General features: G+C 45.2%; 1 protein-coding gene across 1 annotated transcript; it reads right to left on the minus strand.

The window, feature by feature from the left end:
- Positions 1-823: 823 nt before the first annotated feature.
- On the minus strand, positions 824-17657 carry LOC129327240 (zinc finger protein 135-like). Its single transcript, XM_054975727.1, has 8 exons — positions 17579-17657; positions 16071-16579; positions 15777-15888; positions 10928-11436; positions 10634-10745; positions 9326-9408; positions 8995-9121; positions 824-6696 (listed from the first exon to the last, which is right to left on the minus strand). The coding sequence occupies exons 2-8, from the start codon at positions 16479-16481 to the stop codon at positions 4961-4963; spliced, it is 3090 nt and encodes a 1029-aa protein (XP_054831702.1). The 5' UTR covers positions 16482-16579; positions 17579-17657; the 3' UTR covers positions 824-4960.
- Positions 17658-18744: the final 1087 nt, after the last annotated feature.

The raw sequence follows: 18744 nt of genomic DNA on the forward strand, positions 1-18744 counted from the left end.
TAGCCCAGGTAGCCCAATCTCATCAGCAAGCGGAAGCTAACCAGAGTTGGCCCTGCTTAGTACATGGATGGGATGGGAGGCACCAAAGAAGTCCAGGGCTGTTATGCAAAGGCAGAGTCACCATAAGTTCACCATGACTTGACAGCACTTTCTACCCCCCCCCCCCAAAGCATTACCAGGATTATGTTCTGAGTTAGTGATAGGAGACAACCATGGGAGGAAACTCTTCTGCAGAAGCAATGCCCTTAATTCCTCCCATGCGCCAATTAGGGGGATCTCTCTGCCTGCCAAAGTGGGCTTTGCATTTGCTTGATTCCTGCTCCTGTAGGAAAGGGAGCAGCCTGGAGGCCAGGAAGTGTGCAAGAGTGGAAAAATGGCTGGTGGAGACCAGAAGGATTTTGGCAAAAGAAAGAGACCCTCCAAGCCTAGAAGGGGCTCCTTGCAGCAGCAGGCGCTGTGCCTCTCCCCCTCCTTGGAAGACTTTCTCTGGCTCTCTCAAAGCCTTGCCTCAGATTCTCTGAGCTTCTTTGGGGCTCTGAGTTCTCATTTTCGGCACTGCGAACAATTCCTTTCCTATTTGACACTGCAGGTACTATGATCACCTTGAAGCCAGGGGCCAACTGGGAGATTCCTAGCTTTACTTTCACATGCCTGTCATTCAGTGCAAAAAGCAGAAGGGGAGCGGCATTTCTGGAGATTGCAGGGGCAAAGATGTTGTGATTCCTTCTGTGTTTGTCACTGCAACTCCCATAATCGTCCCATTTTGAGCAGCTTAGCTTTATTTCTGGAGGAGCTGATTGTCACAGGCAGACAAATCCTTTTATTCAGATAGATATTTATACACCCATCTGTCTCCTGGGATCCAAGGCAAGTATGAACAACATAAAAAAAAGAATTTAAGACAAGAAACATGAAAACAATCAATGAAAAACAAGACTACAAACAACGTATGCCCCAGCAGGCAGAGTAATCTCATTTGCACCAAAATTTTGCACCACAATACTTGGAGTATTGCGTGCAGTTCTGGAGGCCTCACTTCAAAAAGGATGTGGACAAAATCGAGAGGGTGCAGAGGAGAGCGACGAGGATGAACAGGGGTCTGGAGACTGAGCCCTACGAGGAAAGGCTGAGGGCCTTGGGAATGTTTAGTTTGGAGAAGAGGAGGTTGAGGGGGGACATGATTGCTCTCTTTAAATATTTGAAAGGCTGTCATTTGGAGGAGGGCAAGGAGCTGTTCCAGTTGGCAGCAGAGGGTAGGACCCGAAGCAATGGGCTTAAACTACATGCACAAAGGTACCGGCTGGATATTAGGAAAAACTTTTTCACGGTCAGAGTAGTTCAAAAGTGGAATCAGCTGCCTAGGGAGGTGGTGAGCTCCCCTTCCCTGGCAGTTTTCAAGAAGAGGCTGGATGAATACTTGTCAGAGATGCTTTAGGCTGATCCTGCACTGGGCAGGGGGTTGGACTAGATGGTCTGTATGGCCCCTTCCAACTCTATGATTCTATGAAAAGTTCTCCGGAATAGTTTCGTGTTGTATCCCTCAAGAAAATCCAGACGGTAGGAGTCCTCATGACGTCTTTCCGGCAGTCATGGGGAAACCACTGAAAAAGCCTGTGACTGGACCATGGTAGAAAGTGCCTTACACAATGGAGAAACCAACTTGCTGAAAAGAATGGAGCTGCTACAGGGGAACATGCACGGAGAGGCAGTTTTTCAAGTACGTGGGCCCAAGCCACCAAGGGCTTTAAAGGCAAATCAGCATCTTGAATCAGACCTGGAAACTGACAGACAACCAGTGAAGGGACTTCAGAACAGAATTGACGTCAAAACCTGGATAACGGACCTTTGTTAGTCACTCAGAAGGGAAGTTGCTTTCACATCTTCCTTCTTGCTGTCATTGATCGGTTTCGTCTTCCAGCTGTCCTATCACTTTTAATTTCTTCCAGTACCGAAGAGGGACAAACATTACATTCTTTAGAAACTGGTGAGACTATTCAGTAGAGTCAAGGTTACCAGGGTTAGCATCAAGTAGCTTAGAGCAGTGAGTGCATATACAGCCGCTCAAAACTCAGCTCACCTTTCCCCAAGCATTCTTCGGGGTTCATAAACACTGGACCCCATTGTTGAGTATGTTCAGTGGGTCGATGGTTTTGAGAGAGGGCTGTATTCTCTGCAATTTCAGTGCCATTAACTGCAAAAAGAGCTGCTCCGAAGAGCCTGGAAAATCCTCATTACAAAGAACATGGATGAAACACACAATGATCAAAAAACCAAACACATTAAATCTGTACCAGGAATGCCGTACCCCCCGCCCTGCAATAATGGAACAGAGTTGGTTCGGAAATCCCAGATTTGAAACGAAAATGAATTTTTTTCAATGCACATCCTTACCAATTTGAATAGTTCACCACATCAAAACATGACACATAATAGACAAGGTATATACCTTGTCATCCATTTTGAGTAACTGCTGATTGTTTCAGTCCCTTACAAAGAATTTACCCTTTGGGAGATTTACATCTGGATTCACACCCATCCTTTCTACCTCAGCTTCTCTTTCCCCCTGTCATGATCCTGGGCCTGTAGGCCCCATGGAAGCCTGAGGCCTTCCAGTAAATTTCCAATAGGCCAAGCTGCCAATTCCTCTGCAGGCCTGCATTTCCTGGGATCCTTCACAGCTAAAAGACAGGAGTAAGGGGAAATGGAGGGGAAAGGAAGGCCGGTCCTCACTGAGGAAGCTGGGCCATGCGAAAAGTAATGAGTAATAATTCCCTCAAGAGCTGCAAGGCAGAGAAGCAGTTAGGGGCAGGAGAGGGTGGGCTGGACCCACCAATGGCCACACATTGTAGGGACCAGTCAGGCAGCCATGTTACAAGGCTTTGTTGTGTTCTTGCTGGCTCCTTTCTGTGTTAATTTTGCCCTGATTGTTAACTGTTTCTCACAGGCGTTTCTTTTCCCACTTCTTTAGTGATTGCCCCAGTTTAATAACACTGTTTGCTTACTTTATTGGGCTCCTCGTGCCTCAAGCTGGTCACCTGGCAATGCCCTCACCAGCAGAGAGGTATTAGGAAGGGTGAAGGGAAAGGGGGTGTGTGCTCTAGGTATTCTCTAGTTGAACTCCCAGACCAGAGTGATGGCACCCAGTAAAGACCCTTGTCTGCTCCATGGACAAAGGAAGCAGAAGGGGAGAGTGTAGGAAGGGATAAAGCAATAAATTCTTACATGACACCAACCCACAACATCCCCTTACACAGAGCCACTTGAGAGGTTCAAACCTCTCTGCCTTAGCTCCTCTCTCCCTCGAAATCTTCCCCATAAGAATTCCCCATTTAATCTCCCCTTCACGTAGCTGAAGAACTGGGGAGTGACTCAGAAAATCTCACATTGAAACAAAGGTTGTTAGTCTTTAAGGAGTCACTGGACTTTTGCCTCTCCTGTGCAAACATCTGTGTTGAGAGAATCTCCCTCCTTTGTCAATCAAGATCCCCCAGCAATTTCTTTCATCCTTGCTCTACCTTGCTGCCTCCTTAGAAAGATCAGTGCCCTTTTACTGCCCTGATCCTGTGGTAGGAAATCAGCCTTTGTCCCAGAGCAAGTGCAAAGCCCATTTTGCAGAGATTGGAGAAGAGAGGGTGAGAGGTAGGAAAGTGAGTAATACCAATACTGCTAAAAATAACTGTGCTTATATACCGCTCTTCTAGGCAGTTTAGTGCCACACTCAAAGCAGTGAACAAAGTCAGTGTTGTTATCCACAAAATACAACTGGGGAGCTGGGGCTGAGAGGATTTGCTTACCCAAGGCCACCTGCTGAGCTCATGGCAGTAGTGGAAGTCGAACCAGCAGAGTGCTGATTCGCAGCCCAACCAGTTAAGCACTATGCTGTAGCAGCTCTCTGTTAATGCTCCACCCTGCATTTCCTTCCTCTCTAAGAAGCTGAGCTCCACTGAATTAAATACTTGAGGTCTGAGGAGGGTAAAGATGATTTTTGTTCCAGTGCATGACTTCCTTTTTAGTATTTGATTTTCTGCTTTATCAGAGGTGTCAAGAGAAGACTTCTTAATAAGAGAAGACTTCTTAATAAGACTTCTTAATCACAGCTTCCTTGATGGCTGCAGGGACTTTTCTCAAGGAGGCGTTTTGCAACTTCTGCTCTCCACAGGGCCAGTTTCCTTCTGGCCCAATTAAAGAGCCAGAAAAGATCAAAATACTGCAGTCTCACTCCCCCTAAGATGCTGCTCCCACCCTTAAATTGCACAAAGTGAAAAGCATCCATCAAATTCAGACAAACAGTTGCTGTGCATGTGGGTGTGATAAACCCGCTCTACCAATGTATATAATATGGCACTGGAACCAGAATGGATGGGGAGTCATTTAGCAAAATTATTCCAGAAGGGTAATCAATTCTCTTAGTCTCTTGTATCAAAAATGAAGAGGAGTCTACTGAAAACTAACAATATCTGATAAAGCTTATGCTAGATGAAATGATTAGTCAGTAGTTTCCGGTCCGTTTAACTAATTGGTTATGAGGGATGAGGAGGCACCAAGACCTCCCCTATCCTTGTCAAAGAAGATAATGGCAGAGATGTTAGGATTCTTCATAATCAGCACTCCTATACTGGAAGCTCAGGCCATGTATATTGTTTCTCTCTTATTTGGATTCTTTGATGTGTCAAAAGACATGTGCTATCTGAAGCTCTTTCCACCCTCTGTTTATACATTTTTCACCCTAGGTGACTTATTTGATATCTGCTAAATTTTGATTTCCAAAAAAAAGCTCTTTCCAATCCCCTGAAATGTCAAGGGGTTGTAACTGACAAGGTATTTAATAGGATGTACGGAGCATGTTCTGATTGACGCGCACCCCACATCTGAAATACTTATACGGTTTTCCCCATGCATGTTCTTCAATGGATAGTTTGAGCACATTTATGACCAAGGTTGTTTCCAGACTTTGAGCATTTTAGGCTCCTCCCCTTGTGTGTTTTCTTTGATGGAAAGTAAGGCTTGAATGGGTAAGAAAGCTCTTTCCACATTCTGCACATTTATATGGTTTCTCCCCTGTGTGGATTCTTTGATGGCGTGTAAAGCTTGAATGGGCAGTAAAGGTTTTTCCACATTCTGAGCATTTATATGGTTTTTCCCCTGTGTGGGTTCGTTGATGGGTGGTAAGGTGGCCCTTGTGAATGAAGCTCTTTCCACATTCAAAACATGTATATGGTTTTTCACCTGTGTGGATTCTTTGGTGGTAAGTGAGGCTAGAGCCATCCTTGAAAGATTTTCCACACTCTAAGCATATATATGGTTTCTCCCCTGTGTGGATTCTCTGGTGGTAGGTAAGGCTAGAGCCATCCTTGAAAGTCTTTCCACACTGTAAGCATTTATATGGTTTCTCCCCTGTGTGGATTCTTAGATGGCAAGTAAGACCTGAGCCATCCTTGAAAGTTTTTCCACACTCTAAACAAACATACGGTTTGTCCCTTGTGTGAATTCTTTTATGGTAAGTCAGTCCTGAGCCATCCTTGAAAGTCTTTCCGCACTCTAAGCATTCATACGGTTTCTCCCCTGTGTGGACTCTCTGGTGGTAAGTAAGGCCTGAGCTGTCCTTGAAAGTCTTCCCACACTCCAAGCATTTATATGGTTTCTCCCCTGTGTGGATTCTTAGATGGCAAATAAGGCTTGAATGGGCAGTAAAGCTCTTCCCACATTCTGAGCACTGATATGGTTTCTCCCCAGTGTGGATTCTGTGATGGGCGATAAGGCTGGTCTTCTTCTGGAAACTCTTTCCACACTCTGAGCATTTATGTGGTTTCTCTCCTGTGTGGATTCTGTGATGACTAGTAAGGTTGCCTTTCTGGCTGAAGCCTTTTCCACACTCTGAGCACACATACGGTTTCTCTCCCTTGTGGATTCTTTGATGGTAAGTAAGGCCTGAGGCATCCTTAAAAGTCTTTCCACACTCTAAGCATTTATATGGTTTCTCCCCCGTGTGGATTCTTTGATGGGAAGAAAGGTTTGAGCAGTCGGTGAAGCTCTTCCCACATTCAGAGCATTTATATGATTTTTCCCCTGTGTGGATTCTGTGGTGGTAGGTAAGGTGACCACTCTGACTGAAGCCCTTTCCGCACTCGGAGCACATATATGGTTTCTCCCCTCTATGGATTCTTTGATGATAAATAAGGCCTGAGCCATCCTTGAAAGTTTTTCCACACTCTAAACATTTATATGGTTTCTCCCCTGTGTGGATTCTTTGGTGGGAAGAAAGATTTGAGCGGTCTGTGAAGTTCTTTCCACATTCAGAACACTTATATGGCCTCTCTACTGTGTGCTTTGTCTGATAATGAATGAGGTGGTTCTTCCTTTTGAGGCCTTTTCTATTTGGTGAACCTCCATGTGGTACCTCCTGAGTATACTGACTTTCACGTAAAAGGTTTTTGCTCAGCCCAAAGCTCTTCCTACACTCTGATTCCTTCAAGAGATTTTCCTGATTTTGAATTCTTTGATGTGAGCTAAGGCTTGATTTTTCAGTTGAGATATTGGCACACTGAGTGAAAATCTTTTTGCTTCCTTTGTGACTTTCTGCATGGACTACAATTTCATGGAAACCAGCACCTTCAGAAGCAATGGATTTCTTCCTCTTCTTCAGTATTGCTTCCGTTCCCCTTTTCTGCTCTTCTCCCTTTCTCTTCCATTCTTGAGCTGCAAGAATGAAGACAGAAATCAGGTGAGGGAGAAACTGAGCGTACAATCAGGGAATAAACAAAATTAACTCCCCACGTGAAAAACGGAATGGAAAAACAAAATAAGGAGATAGCTGCTGCCATAATACTCTTTTCTTGAGAGCCGGTGTAATCGCTAGTGTGACAGATTATAATCTGTGGTACACAGGTTTGAATCCAGATTCTGCCACGGAAGCTTGCTGGATGACCTTCGACCAGTCACACACTCTTAGACTAGTGCAATCCTAAGCAGAGTTACTTCAGTCTAAGTTTGGAGCAATGGACTTGTGTTAGCATCACCTGGTTTCACGCAGTGGCAGAGGAACAAACATGCATGAACATGAGAAGAGGCCTCAGACCGAGTAATACCCTTGGTCTATAAATGTCACGATTGTCTCCCCTGAGTGGTGGTTGCTGTCCCGGTTCTCAGCAGAGGTCTTCCACAACACCTTCTACCTGATCCTGTTATCTCCCAGGGATTGAACCTGAGACCCTCTGCATGCAAGCCAGATGCTCTGCCACTCAGCCAGGGCCCCTCCCCACCACCAGCCCACAGAGAAGATCTCTCTTGGACTACCCCGATACCATGAAAGACAATCCAGGAGGCAGCCACTGACAGCCAAGCCTGAACCAAACAGGGGAGTCACCTTGCGAGTTGGGGGAATTCGCATACAAGGAGACACAGCAAGAGGGGGTAACTAGCAGCATCTCCACCAATATATATAGTGAATCAGCACTCTACTGATTTGAATCCCACTACTGCCATGAGTTCAGTAGCTGGCCTTGGGTAAGCCACTCCTCTCAGCCCCAGCTCCCCAGCAGTATTGTGGGGATAGTAACAACACTAACGGTTCATTGCTCTGGGCGTGGCACTAATCTGTTTAGAAGAGCGGTATATAAGCACAGTTATTATTATTATTATTACATACCAGGATTGTTCCCTTAGAGGACTCCCTAATAAACAGGCAAGTGTTCAACAGGAATGTTGTTATTTTATTAAAGGGGCAGTAAAAAGCAAACACACAAGAAAAACGCTCAGCGTACACACAGAGCTAACTAAAAGAATAGGGAGGAAGAAGGATTGAGATTCAGGGTGAGACAATATTTACCGGTCTAGGAGATAGAGCACGTCCATGGAGAGTAGCAGCTTAAGTGACCCGCACTTTGCCGCAAGGGGAAGAAGGCTCACACATGCGTCTGAGGGTGTTCACAGGATTCCAGAACACACACACAGTGAGCACATGGCAGGGCCGCCCAATTACTGAGCACGATGCATCTTGGGGCAAAATGGATGTCTTGCTCCTGAAGACAATGACTTGATGGCTGTCTCGGAGGGAGGACAATGGAGTCGGGAGAGGCTTCTTAATGTGGACTACAGGTGTGAAAAGTGCTTGGTGACCTGTGATAACTGGACGGGAGGGGCTATCAGGTCCCTGAATAATCCTGATAAGGAAGGTGGGTAAGGGGGGGGATAGAAGGCTGTGGATGAGATTAATTTAGGATCTCTTGGAAGATCTCTTTTGTTTCACGTAAGTGCTTCTCTGGGGTGTGGCGGGACAGCTAGCCTGACACAGCTTCTGGTAATTTTCCAACTCAAGCCGGGGTTGGCATCTGCCTACCTAGCCAGGCAGTGTTTCTGTGCTTAAGGCACACAAAGAAGGGGCTTAGGATATTTCCTATACATAAGCTGCCATTGCAATAAGGAGAAGGGGTAGGACTGCTAACAAAACTGACCAATGCCGCTTCAGCAATGAGCTATCAGAGGACAGCTGAATGTCTCTGTGAAGATGAGTATGGGAGGAGCTGCATTTCAGCAACTGAACATACGTCCCGAAATTATTCATTAGCATTTCCAAGCTGGTTCTCTAAGTGATACTGTCAGAGCTTTAAGCATTGCCTTCGGAACCGCAGATGGTTTCTTGATGAACAAATTTTATGAGTCAAAAAATAAATAAGACACATATGTACTGTAGATTAAAAGAGACCGACAATTCCGGCTTTCTGTACTGATCAAATAAATCCAGAGGAGTTAGCCGTGTTAGTCTGTAGTAGCAAAATAGTAAAGAGTCCAGTAGCACCTTTAAGACTAACCAAATTTATTGTAGCATAAGCTTTCGGGAGCCACAGCTCTCTTTGTCAGATGCATTCCTGGCAGATGCATCTGTCGAAGAGAGCTGTGGTTATCAAAAGCTTATGCTACAATAAAGTTGGTTAGTCTTAAAGGTGCTACTGGACTCTTTACTATTTTGATCAAATAAAGGCAGTGAGGGGGCCGTACCGAGAGAGAAGAGATTCCTGCGATTCTCCATCATGACTTCCCTGTGCAAAGCCCTTTGATCTGGATCCAGCAAAGCCCACTCCTCCACGGTGAAACAGACAGACACCTCCTCTAGAGTCACCGGGCCCTGAAAGAATGAAAGAAACATTTTCTCCTCACAGATAATGACACGGTCTAAAAACAGTCTTGTAGGATGGGAGTTCTCATGGAGGATCTTAAGTTTTTCATAGTCTCATTACTGGAAGAAAGGGAAAAGGCAGGGCCTTCCTGGACCCAGAAGAAGGTGAGAGGATAGAGGCCCCTGGGACGACCCCAAAAATCCCTTCCCTACCTGATCTGGTAGCTCAGAGGCTGCTTCCAGTCTATCACAAAAGCTGAAAGGTCCAGAACCACCCATCAGTGTCCTTCCATCACCTGCAAGAAAAACAAAGGTGAAATACGCCAGAGCCTACAAACCACCTGGCCCAATTCCAGGCTTTGATTCTTAGATTTCAAAGGCTGGAGACTTGCATACTTCAGAGAGCCTTTTTCCCTTATGTCCCTGTAGTGTAGGTCCCCACCGACCTACAAGCACTGCTCCATTGTGTCCTCCCAGGAGTCTAGGCACCAGCATATGACTAAGCCTCCATCTTGGCAGATGGTCTCTTGCTCAGTTTTTGGTATGCTAGCAGACATGCAGGTTTTATGTCTCTTGCTTCTTTGGTATGCTTCCATCTCTGGTGCTGCATAAGCAAAACTTCAACAGGAAAGAAGAAACCTTAAGAATGAACAGAGCATGGTTTCCAGTTCTGAAAAACACCAGGCTAACAAAACACTCTATACCCGACAATAGCCCTGCAGAGAAGATTAGCACATCAAGCACCAATCCATATGCAAAAGAACCTCCTCAGGATACAGTGAAGCCTCCCTCCATTAGCATTCCACACCCTGGGAAACTCTTACAGGATGACTCAGCTCAACCCCACCCCTCCTGAGTAGATATAAATGACCTGCCAACATCTTTTCCACACTGTGACACTGAGAGATCTCTGTCTTTTGGTGCTACACCTCTGAAGATGCAGGCCACAGCTGCTGGCGAAATGTCAGGAACTACAATGCCAAGACCACGGCAGTACAGCCCGGAAAACCCACAACAACCATAATAACATGCTTTGTAAACCGCTCTGAGTGGATGTTAAGTTGTCCTGAAGGGTGGTATATAAATCGAATGTTTTTGCTGTTGTTGTTATGTAACTCTCTACTTTAAGACAACCCAATGGTAGCAGCCACTTGTTTTTGGATCAGAGTACCATAATTCTAGGGAGGTAGCTAAACAGGAAGGGTCATCCATAAAAGAGTAGCTGAAATAGAATAAAGAGCGTCTTGCCTAAAAAAGAACCATTTTAATAAATACCTTGTATTTCAGTTCCTCATGCAAAAACCCCCCCCCACTCTTTCACACTCCAGATTGTCTGTAGTTCAAAGGGCTCTACTGGAGGTACAAATTCGCACATCTTTGAAGTTAAATACACTCTGAACCTGTAGTTGAGGCTAAAACGGAACATCTTTTCCACACAGACTATGAAAGCAGCCCGGAAACGGCAGCCTTACTGACTCTAGGGAAAGCGACTGAGCGGAAATGGGCAACAGGCATCCTTACCCAGCGAGGCAGCATCTCCGCCACTCCCCTGTGTGGTCCCCCAGAGGAGCTGCCTTGGATCAGACGGCGCCTTCTCCGGCTCATAGAAATCAGCAGCTCCTTCTGACCACCTCTAAAACAGCAAGGAATGGGGAGGGGGGTTAGGGAAGGAAGGAAAAACTTCTGGGAAGGGGTGTAGAAGAGGATATTTCTAGGCTGATTTTCTGATAATCCAGGCACATTGGCAGGAGGGATTATTACCATGGCATTTTCCATAGCCTCATCTTTTGAATTTTCAGGATGAAGCCCTCTCACCTGCTCTCCCTGCTTCCTGATCTCTGCCTGGCTCAGGAGGAAGCCTTCTGCCAGGGCCACCGCTTGGAAACTGGTCTCCGGTCCACATTCCCTGACCCAGCTCTCCATCTCTGGGGGCAGGACGGCCAAGAACTGCTCCAAGACCACCAGGTCCAAGATTTCTTTCTTGGTGTGCCTTTCTGGCTTCAGCCACTGGCAACAAAGATGGTGGAGCTGGCTGCAAACCTCCCGGGGCCCCTCAGCATCCTGGTATTGGAAGCGCCTGAAGTGCAGGCGCTCTCTATTTGAGATGGTGGCATCTTCACTCAGGGTCTCCCGCCCAGATCTTTCCCAGAATTCCCAGCTGCTCCCAGCCTGCATGGTTTCAGGGCCTCTTTCTGCTTCAGGACTGGGCGAGTTTAGCATTCCCATCTTGGTTCCACAGCTAAAAAGGCCGAGAGATCTTCTTGCTCCACTGCCAAGTCCTTTCCGAAGGACACAATGGGAAAGAGAGGTGGGGCTCCCACGTCCTGCAAAGCCAAGAAGACGCTTTGTTAGCAGAAGCAGGAGCACACCGAACCGTCATGCTCTCTCTTCTCTGTGAATTTATCTATCCCCTTTTCAAAAGTACAAAAAGACACGTCAGTATATCAAAAATAGGTGTGTATTAGAAATTACAAACAGAAAACCCCACCTGAACTGACAATCTGGAAAAATATAGGTGGCAGGTAATAAACAATGCTCATGTACCAGTAACAGATTTATAAATGGACAAGAATAAAGTAGGAAAATGCTGTTTAAATGTAAAATACATCAAAAAGGGGTTAACACACAACACAATCAGATGGATTGCCAGCCAAACTCTGTTTCTAGTAAATTTTCATCAGAACATTTCTGCATTCTGCTGTTTAGTGACTATTTCTAAGTTTAAAGACAGTCACATAATGCAAATGCCAAAAACGCTGGATTTGTCTGTGGAAAACATAAATCTCCCATTTCTGGATACCTTGGTCATCCGCAAAGCAAACTTTCAGTTAGGTCACAAGGTCTACAGGAAACCAACTCACGCTGATCGATACTTACACAAAAACTCCAATCACCACCCCCAACAGAAAAGAGGCATAATGAAAACATTAGTGGACCGTGCAAGACGGATATGTGAGCCGCACTTTCTCAATGAGGAAATTAATAATCTAAACCACGCACTTCAGGCAAATGGCTACTCCAGAAATGAAATCCGAAGAGCAATCAAACCCAGGATGAATCAAACAACCAAGGAAAAACAGTCTCCTACAGGAAAAGTGTTTTTGCCATATATCAAAGGAATTACTTATCAGATGGGAAAGCTTAGGAAAAAGCATAACCTTCAAGCAGTATTCAGACCCACCCGAAAAATACAACAGATGCTACGATCAGCAAAAGACAGTAGAGACCCCCTCACCTCTGCAGGAGTATACCGTATACCCTGCAGCTGTGGACAAGTTTACATCGGGACCACAAAGCGTAGCATCCAGGCAAGAATAAAAGAACATGAAAGACACTGCAGACTTGGACAACCTGAAAAATCAGCAGTGGCTGAACATAGCCTAACTCAAACAGGGCACAGTATCTTATTCCAGGACACCAAAATACTGGACAACACTTCCAACTACTTTGTCAGACTGCACAGAGAAGCCATTGAAATTCACAAGCATCAGCAAAACTTCAACAGGAAAGAAGAAACCTTAAGAATGAAAAGAGCATGGATTCCAGTTCCGAAAAATACCAGGCTAACAAAACACTCTATACCCGACAATAGCCCTGCAGAGAAGATTAGCACATCAAGCACCAATCCATATGCAAAAGAACCTCCTCAGGATACAGTGAAGCCTCCCGCCATTAGCATTCCACACCCTGGGAAACTCTTACAGGATGACTCAGCTCAACCCCACCCGTCCTGAGTAGATATAAATGACCTGCCAACATCCTTTCCACACTGTGACACTGAGAGATCTCTGTCTTTTGTTGCTACACCTCTGAAGCTGCCGGCCCCAGCTGCTGGCGAAACATCAGGAACTACAATGCCAAGACCACGGCAATACAGCCCAGCAAACCCACAACAACCATCGTTCTCCGGCCATGAAAGCCTTTGACGATACAATGCTGAGGTTCCTAGCTTTAAATTCGGATGACTTATGCCTGCTACAGGCACCCCTACCTTCCACTGCAAATAACATTGCGGAGATTCTGCAGAAAACCCAGCCCTGGGTCTCCCAAGTCTGTTCATTTCTGGCGCAACAACTATTATCATCACCTTGAACTGTGTGTCCAAATTTCACCTGCCTACCTTTATTTTCTAAGGAGTTCTGCCTTTCACAGACAGCAATGGGCGTGTTGGACTTTCTAGCAATTCCACAGGCCCAGAGGTTCCAATTTCCGTCACATTTAGCACCGCAACTCCCAAGATCATCCTGAAGCCGGCGGATCATTTTGAGCTTCATTTTCTGAGAAGCTATGCATGAAGCTTTGACCCAATCCACCAATCACTCGGACTGCCTGTGATGGGGAGAACTGTTGAACTGAGGCATTTTTCCAATTGCAGTTCTACACAGGTCATTTACGTTCTGACCTGCCCATGTCCGTTTCTGTATGTGGGCAAAAATGTGCGTCCTTTAAAAACAAGATTTTGAAATACTGAGGCAAGATCAAGAATAACATTTGAGAGGTCATGGGGGGCAGGGGTCATTTTTTTAGAGAAGAGCTATGGTCCTGAGTTTTCTGTCTTTGCTACTGATAAGCCCATATGCAATTTCAAGCTTGTAGTGATATCATTTTAAGCAACATGGGACATGTATATGACATCATGAATACAGGACATTTTCTGTGGAGGTGTGCATGCCTTAGAATTTGCAACAGCAAGAACGAAACAGGAACTCTGGAGGGCATGGTGATTGGAAAAGGAGAAACTGAATTATTAATACACCCCAAAGACAGCCCTTCAAAAATAACTGTCTTTATAATGACTGTCAAACATACTCCATGGGTATATTGTTCAAGGCTTTCACAGCTGGAGAACGATGGTTATAGATTTTCCAGGCTGTATCGCGGTGGATCCACAACAACCATCATACTCCATGGGATCCCTATATGGGCCTGTAAAAATGGTGTCCCCCCCCCAGTTCTCTTTCAGCTTCCAACAACAACAATAACAACAACATTTGATTTATATACTGCCCTTTAAGACAACTTAATGCCCGCGGTTTACAAAGCGGTTTACAAAGCATGTTATTATTATCCTCACAACAATCACCCTGTGAGGTGGGTGGGGCTGAGAGAATTCTGGAAGAGCTGTAACTGACCCAAGATCACCCAGCTAACTTCAAGTGGACGAATGAGGATTAGACTCCAGATTAGAGACTTGCGCTCTTAACCACTACACCAAACTGGCTCATCTATGTAATCCGTGGTACCCTGAATAACAACCATCCTTGCATAAACCATCCAATGTCTTACATTCTTTGTGAGAGAATTTACAGTACTGAGATTTTTTAAATGCTTGTCACTAATGTATTTTTTCTCATACGGTCAATTCAGGCGGCATTTTCAATCTGCAGTTTGCAATACACCCTACTATCCTTTGGTTCCTTGGATTTGTCTTCCTTGAAGATGTTCAATCTTGTTTTTCCTGAGTGACTCCAGTGGGGATGTGAGCCCCCAGGGAAACGACCCATCAGGACTCTTCCAAGTGACCCTGATGGCCAATCTGTCCCTGGCTGCCATACTCGAGGAAAGGTCTGGCACTCTCCTGGACTTACAACTGATCTCCATTCTACAGAGATCAGTTCCACTGGAGAAAGGGGCCCCTTTCGAGGGTGGACTCTATGGCATTACACCCCACTGAGGTTCCTCCCCAGAAATTTCCCAACTTGTAGTTGACAGCCTTCCTCCTGGGAAAAGAATTACAGCAATACTGGGTGAAGCAACAGCCTCAAAGTACATTTTTTCCCGACAAACTGTAGGCAGCACTTGAGGTACAACAGAGGTCAAACTCTGCCTTTCTCCCCAAGAGGGACCCAAAGTGGTTTACATTCTCCTGGCACAGAATATCTCCACAACATCCTTCTGCTATTTGCCATGGAACCAAAGGTTTACTCACGAGAAATCAAGAAAGTGCTGGCAGCAAAGGCAGAGACAGTAGAAAAAATGGTTTTTTCACCATTTCCTTGACCTCTCAGAGCTTGTGTGATATAGTGGTTAGAAGCTCAAAAAAAATCTAATGGCCACTAACAACGCTGTAGGGAAACGATGCTCCAAGTGGCAAAATATGGCTGGATGGTCATTAATAGGAGGAAATCCTGGCTTAGTGTGCAGAATCTTAGATAAGTACTTTTATAATTTGATAATATAAGGTAATTTGAATTTTAGGTATTTATAGTACGTAAATTATAGTAAGCCACAATTCTAATGATTGCCTGGATATTTTAAGTTTATATTGTTGCCAAATAATTATGCTTTTAGGACTGATCAATTTTATTTTATTTAAAGATTGGTTTATTAAGTAAATTTCTAAAGGTGGTAATTTGTTGAAATCTGTACCTTTTAAATATTTATTTTAAAATGGCATGTGTCTCGCTGATGTGCAATCACGGAATTTTGAACTGATTTCGAGAACGGGATGGCCTCTGGCGAATAAACTTTGTTGTTTGTTTGGTTAGAAGCTTCCTGGATGAGCTCAGGCCAGTCACACACTCACAGCATAACCTACCTCACAAGGCTGTTGTTAAGAGGATGAAATGGAGGAGAAGAGGACTCTTCACAAACTGCATCTGAGGCTGAAACTCAGCATCTTACCCTCGCAGACTTCTTAGGGAAATAGACACCCAATTCTTACCGAGGGATGTGCCGTCTCCATCATTCCCCACCGTAGTCGCGAAGAAGATCACCTTCTGCCTCGTATCCGACGGTGCCTTCTCTGCCTTGGGAAAATCCCCTTCAGACAGTCCCTGAAAAAGCAGATAAAGAGCAGGGAATGGGATCAGGAAGGGAAAAGGGGAGGTGCACCTGTAGGAAAGGGATATTTCTCAAACGATTTCCTGAAAACGTTAGGCACATCAGGAGGGGGGATTTTTAGGAAAGTCTTTTCAATATGCTGCTCTCAGGAGTTTTCAAGATGAAACCCTCTCACCTGCTCTTCCTGCATCTTAGCCTCTGCCTGGGTCAGGAGGAAGCCTTCTGCCACGGCCACCGCCTGGGAACTGGTGTGGGGTCTGCATTCCCTGACCCAGCTCTCCATCTCTGGGGGTAGAACAGCAAATAACTGCTCCTGGACCACCAGGTCCAAGATCTCCCTCTTGGTGTGCCTTTCTGGCTTCAGCCACTGCCGGCAAAGATGGTGGAGCTGGCTGCAAACCTCTCGGGGACCCTCAGCCGCCTGGTAGCACAACTTCCGGAAGCGCTGGCACGGTATGTCCCAGCTGGTGATATCTTCAGCCAGGATCTTTCCCACAAATCTTTCCCAGGATTTCTCTCCGCTTCTAGCCTGGATGGCCTCAGGGGCTTGTTCCTCTTCAGGCTCAGTTAGGTTTAGCGTTCCCATCTTGGCTGCAGAGCCAAGAATTCCAAAAGATCTCCTGACTTCACTGCAAAGTCCCTTTGGAAGGCCACAACAAGGAAAACAGATGAGGCTTCTACGTCCTGCAAAGCCAAGAAGATGTTTTTTTTAGCTAAGGCAGACTCTCCTCTGTGAATTTATCCCATTCTTTTAAAGACCTCCAAACTACATTACTGTGTCCTCATGATCAAAATCAAAAAGAGTCCAGTAGCACCTTTAAGATTAACCAATTTTATTGTAGCATAAGCTTTCGAGAATCAAGTTCTCTTCATTCTCGAAAGCTTATGCTACAATAAAATTGGTTAGTCTTAAAGGTGCTACTGGACTCTTTTTGATTTTGATTTTGCTACTACAGACTAACACGGCTAACTCCTCTGGATCTGTGTCCCCATGAGACAAAGTAAGTTGATTTTGTGTTGACTGAAGATCTTTCTCCCCTGAATCATCTTCCAATCAGTCGCATTAGGGAACTACATGGGAGAGGGAGAAAAAGGTGGCTTCGCTTCTGCACACAATTCAGCGTTCTGCTTCTTAGTTTTAAATCCCTTCACAATCTTGCTACTTAAAAGACCACCTTTTCTCTTCTCAGCTTTGGACTTTGTCAGAGGCCCCGCCAGATTTTCCCAAAAAAGCAGGGCTTTGGCAATTGTGGCCCCATGGCTCACAATTCTCCCTCCCTAGCAATTTGCCTTCTGAGAGACCTTTTATATTTTTGGCACAACATCAAAACAGGGTTATTGCCGAGATTCATTTTAAGCAGCCAAGCTTTATTTTGATTTGAAAATTGATTCAATTGCAACGTGCTGTTGGAGAAGTGTTCTACAGGTACCCTAGACCGCCAAAAAGGCAGGTTCTAGATTCAATCGAACCTGAATTCTTTCAAGCAGCTAAAATGATGAAACCGAGGCTGTTAACGATAGGACTTTTGGAGATCATTAATTCATAGGGTTCCCATAAATTAGAAGCAACTGGACAGCAGGTAACACACAGCCTTTAATACCATAACAGTCCACCATCATGCTCACCCCAAAATTTTAGCATTGTTTACTCCTTTTTAACACCTTTGTTATTGCTGTTCCTACCTGAATTATTTTTATTACTGGACACTGGGTTTATTAGAGCTCCGTGGCGCAGAGTGGTAAGCTGTAGTACTGCAGCCCAAGCTCTGCTCACGACCTGAGTTCAATCCTGGAAGAAGCCAGGTTCAGGTAGCTGGCTCAAGGCTGACTCAGCCTTCCATCCTTCCAAGGTCGGTAAATGAGTCCCCAGTTTCCTGGGGGTAAAGAAAAGATGACTGGGGAAGGCAATGGCAAGCCACCCTGTAACACAAAGTCTGTCAAGAAAACGTCATGATGCAACTTCCTCCCATGAGTCAGTAATGTCTCCGTACTTGCACAGGGGACTATCTTTACCTTTTACCTACTGGGCTTATTATGCTAATATCTGCTCTAATCTAGCTGCATTGTACCTTTACTTTCTGACTACCTCTCTTCCAACCCCACACCTGCCTTTGGCTGGGATATGAAGGGTCAGAAATCTCCATTCCTTCTCCTATCTGAAGAAGGGAGCTCGGACTCTATTATAATAATAATAATAACATTCGACTTATATACCACCCTTCAGGACAACTTAATGCCCACTCAGAGCAGTTTACAAAGTGTTATTATTACCCCACAACAATCACCCTGTGAGGTGGGTGGGGCTAAGAGAGCTCCAGAGAACTGTGACTCGCCCAAGGTCAAAGCTTACACCCTGAAAATCTTGTTTGACTCTAAGGTGCCACTGGAGCTAAATCCCTAAATCCTGCTGTTCTACTGCTGACCAACGCGGCTACCCACCTAGAATTAAACCTATTTCATAATTAAATATATTTCAGTTTTCCTACAGATTTCTGCCCATCGCTCCCAAATGTCAGAAAAAAGACCAAACTTTTTTCCCCATTGATTTCTAACTTTCAGAAACCTGACACCTCTAATTCATGGGATACATGTTTGAAACAAAAGCCGGACAACAGTCAGGCATCATTTCCCATTCCTTGGAACTTTATTTTGTCATGTTGGAGCTCTCTGCTCTGAGCTTTGCCATCCTGAATAATTTGATGCCCTCTCCAGACTCGGACTCCTGAGTCCACATCATTTACAGACACATCAAAGGCCTCCCAGAACTGGAGGACCACCGACCTCCTCTTACTCCACTTCCTTGGGAGGGCTCTGCATCTATTCTCACCCTCCCATTCCTGATCTCTGAG

This window comes from Eublepharis macularius, chromosome 4 (assembly GCF_028583425.1).
Source record: "Eublepharis macularius isolate TG4126 chromosome 4, MPM_Emac_v1.0, whole genome shotgun sequence".
Classification (NCBI taxonomy): Eukaryota; Metazoa; Chordata; class Lepidosauria; order Squamata; family Eublepharidae; genus Eublepharis; species Eublepharis macularius.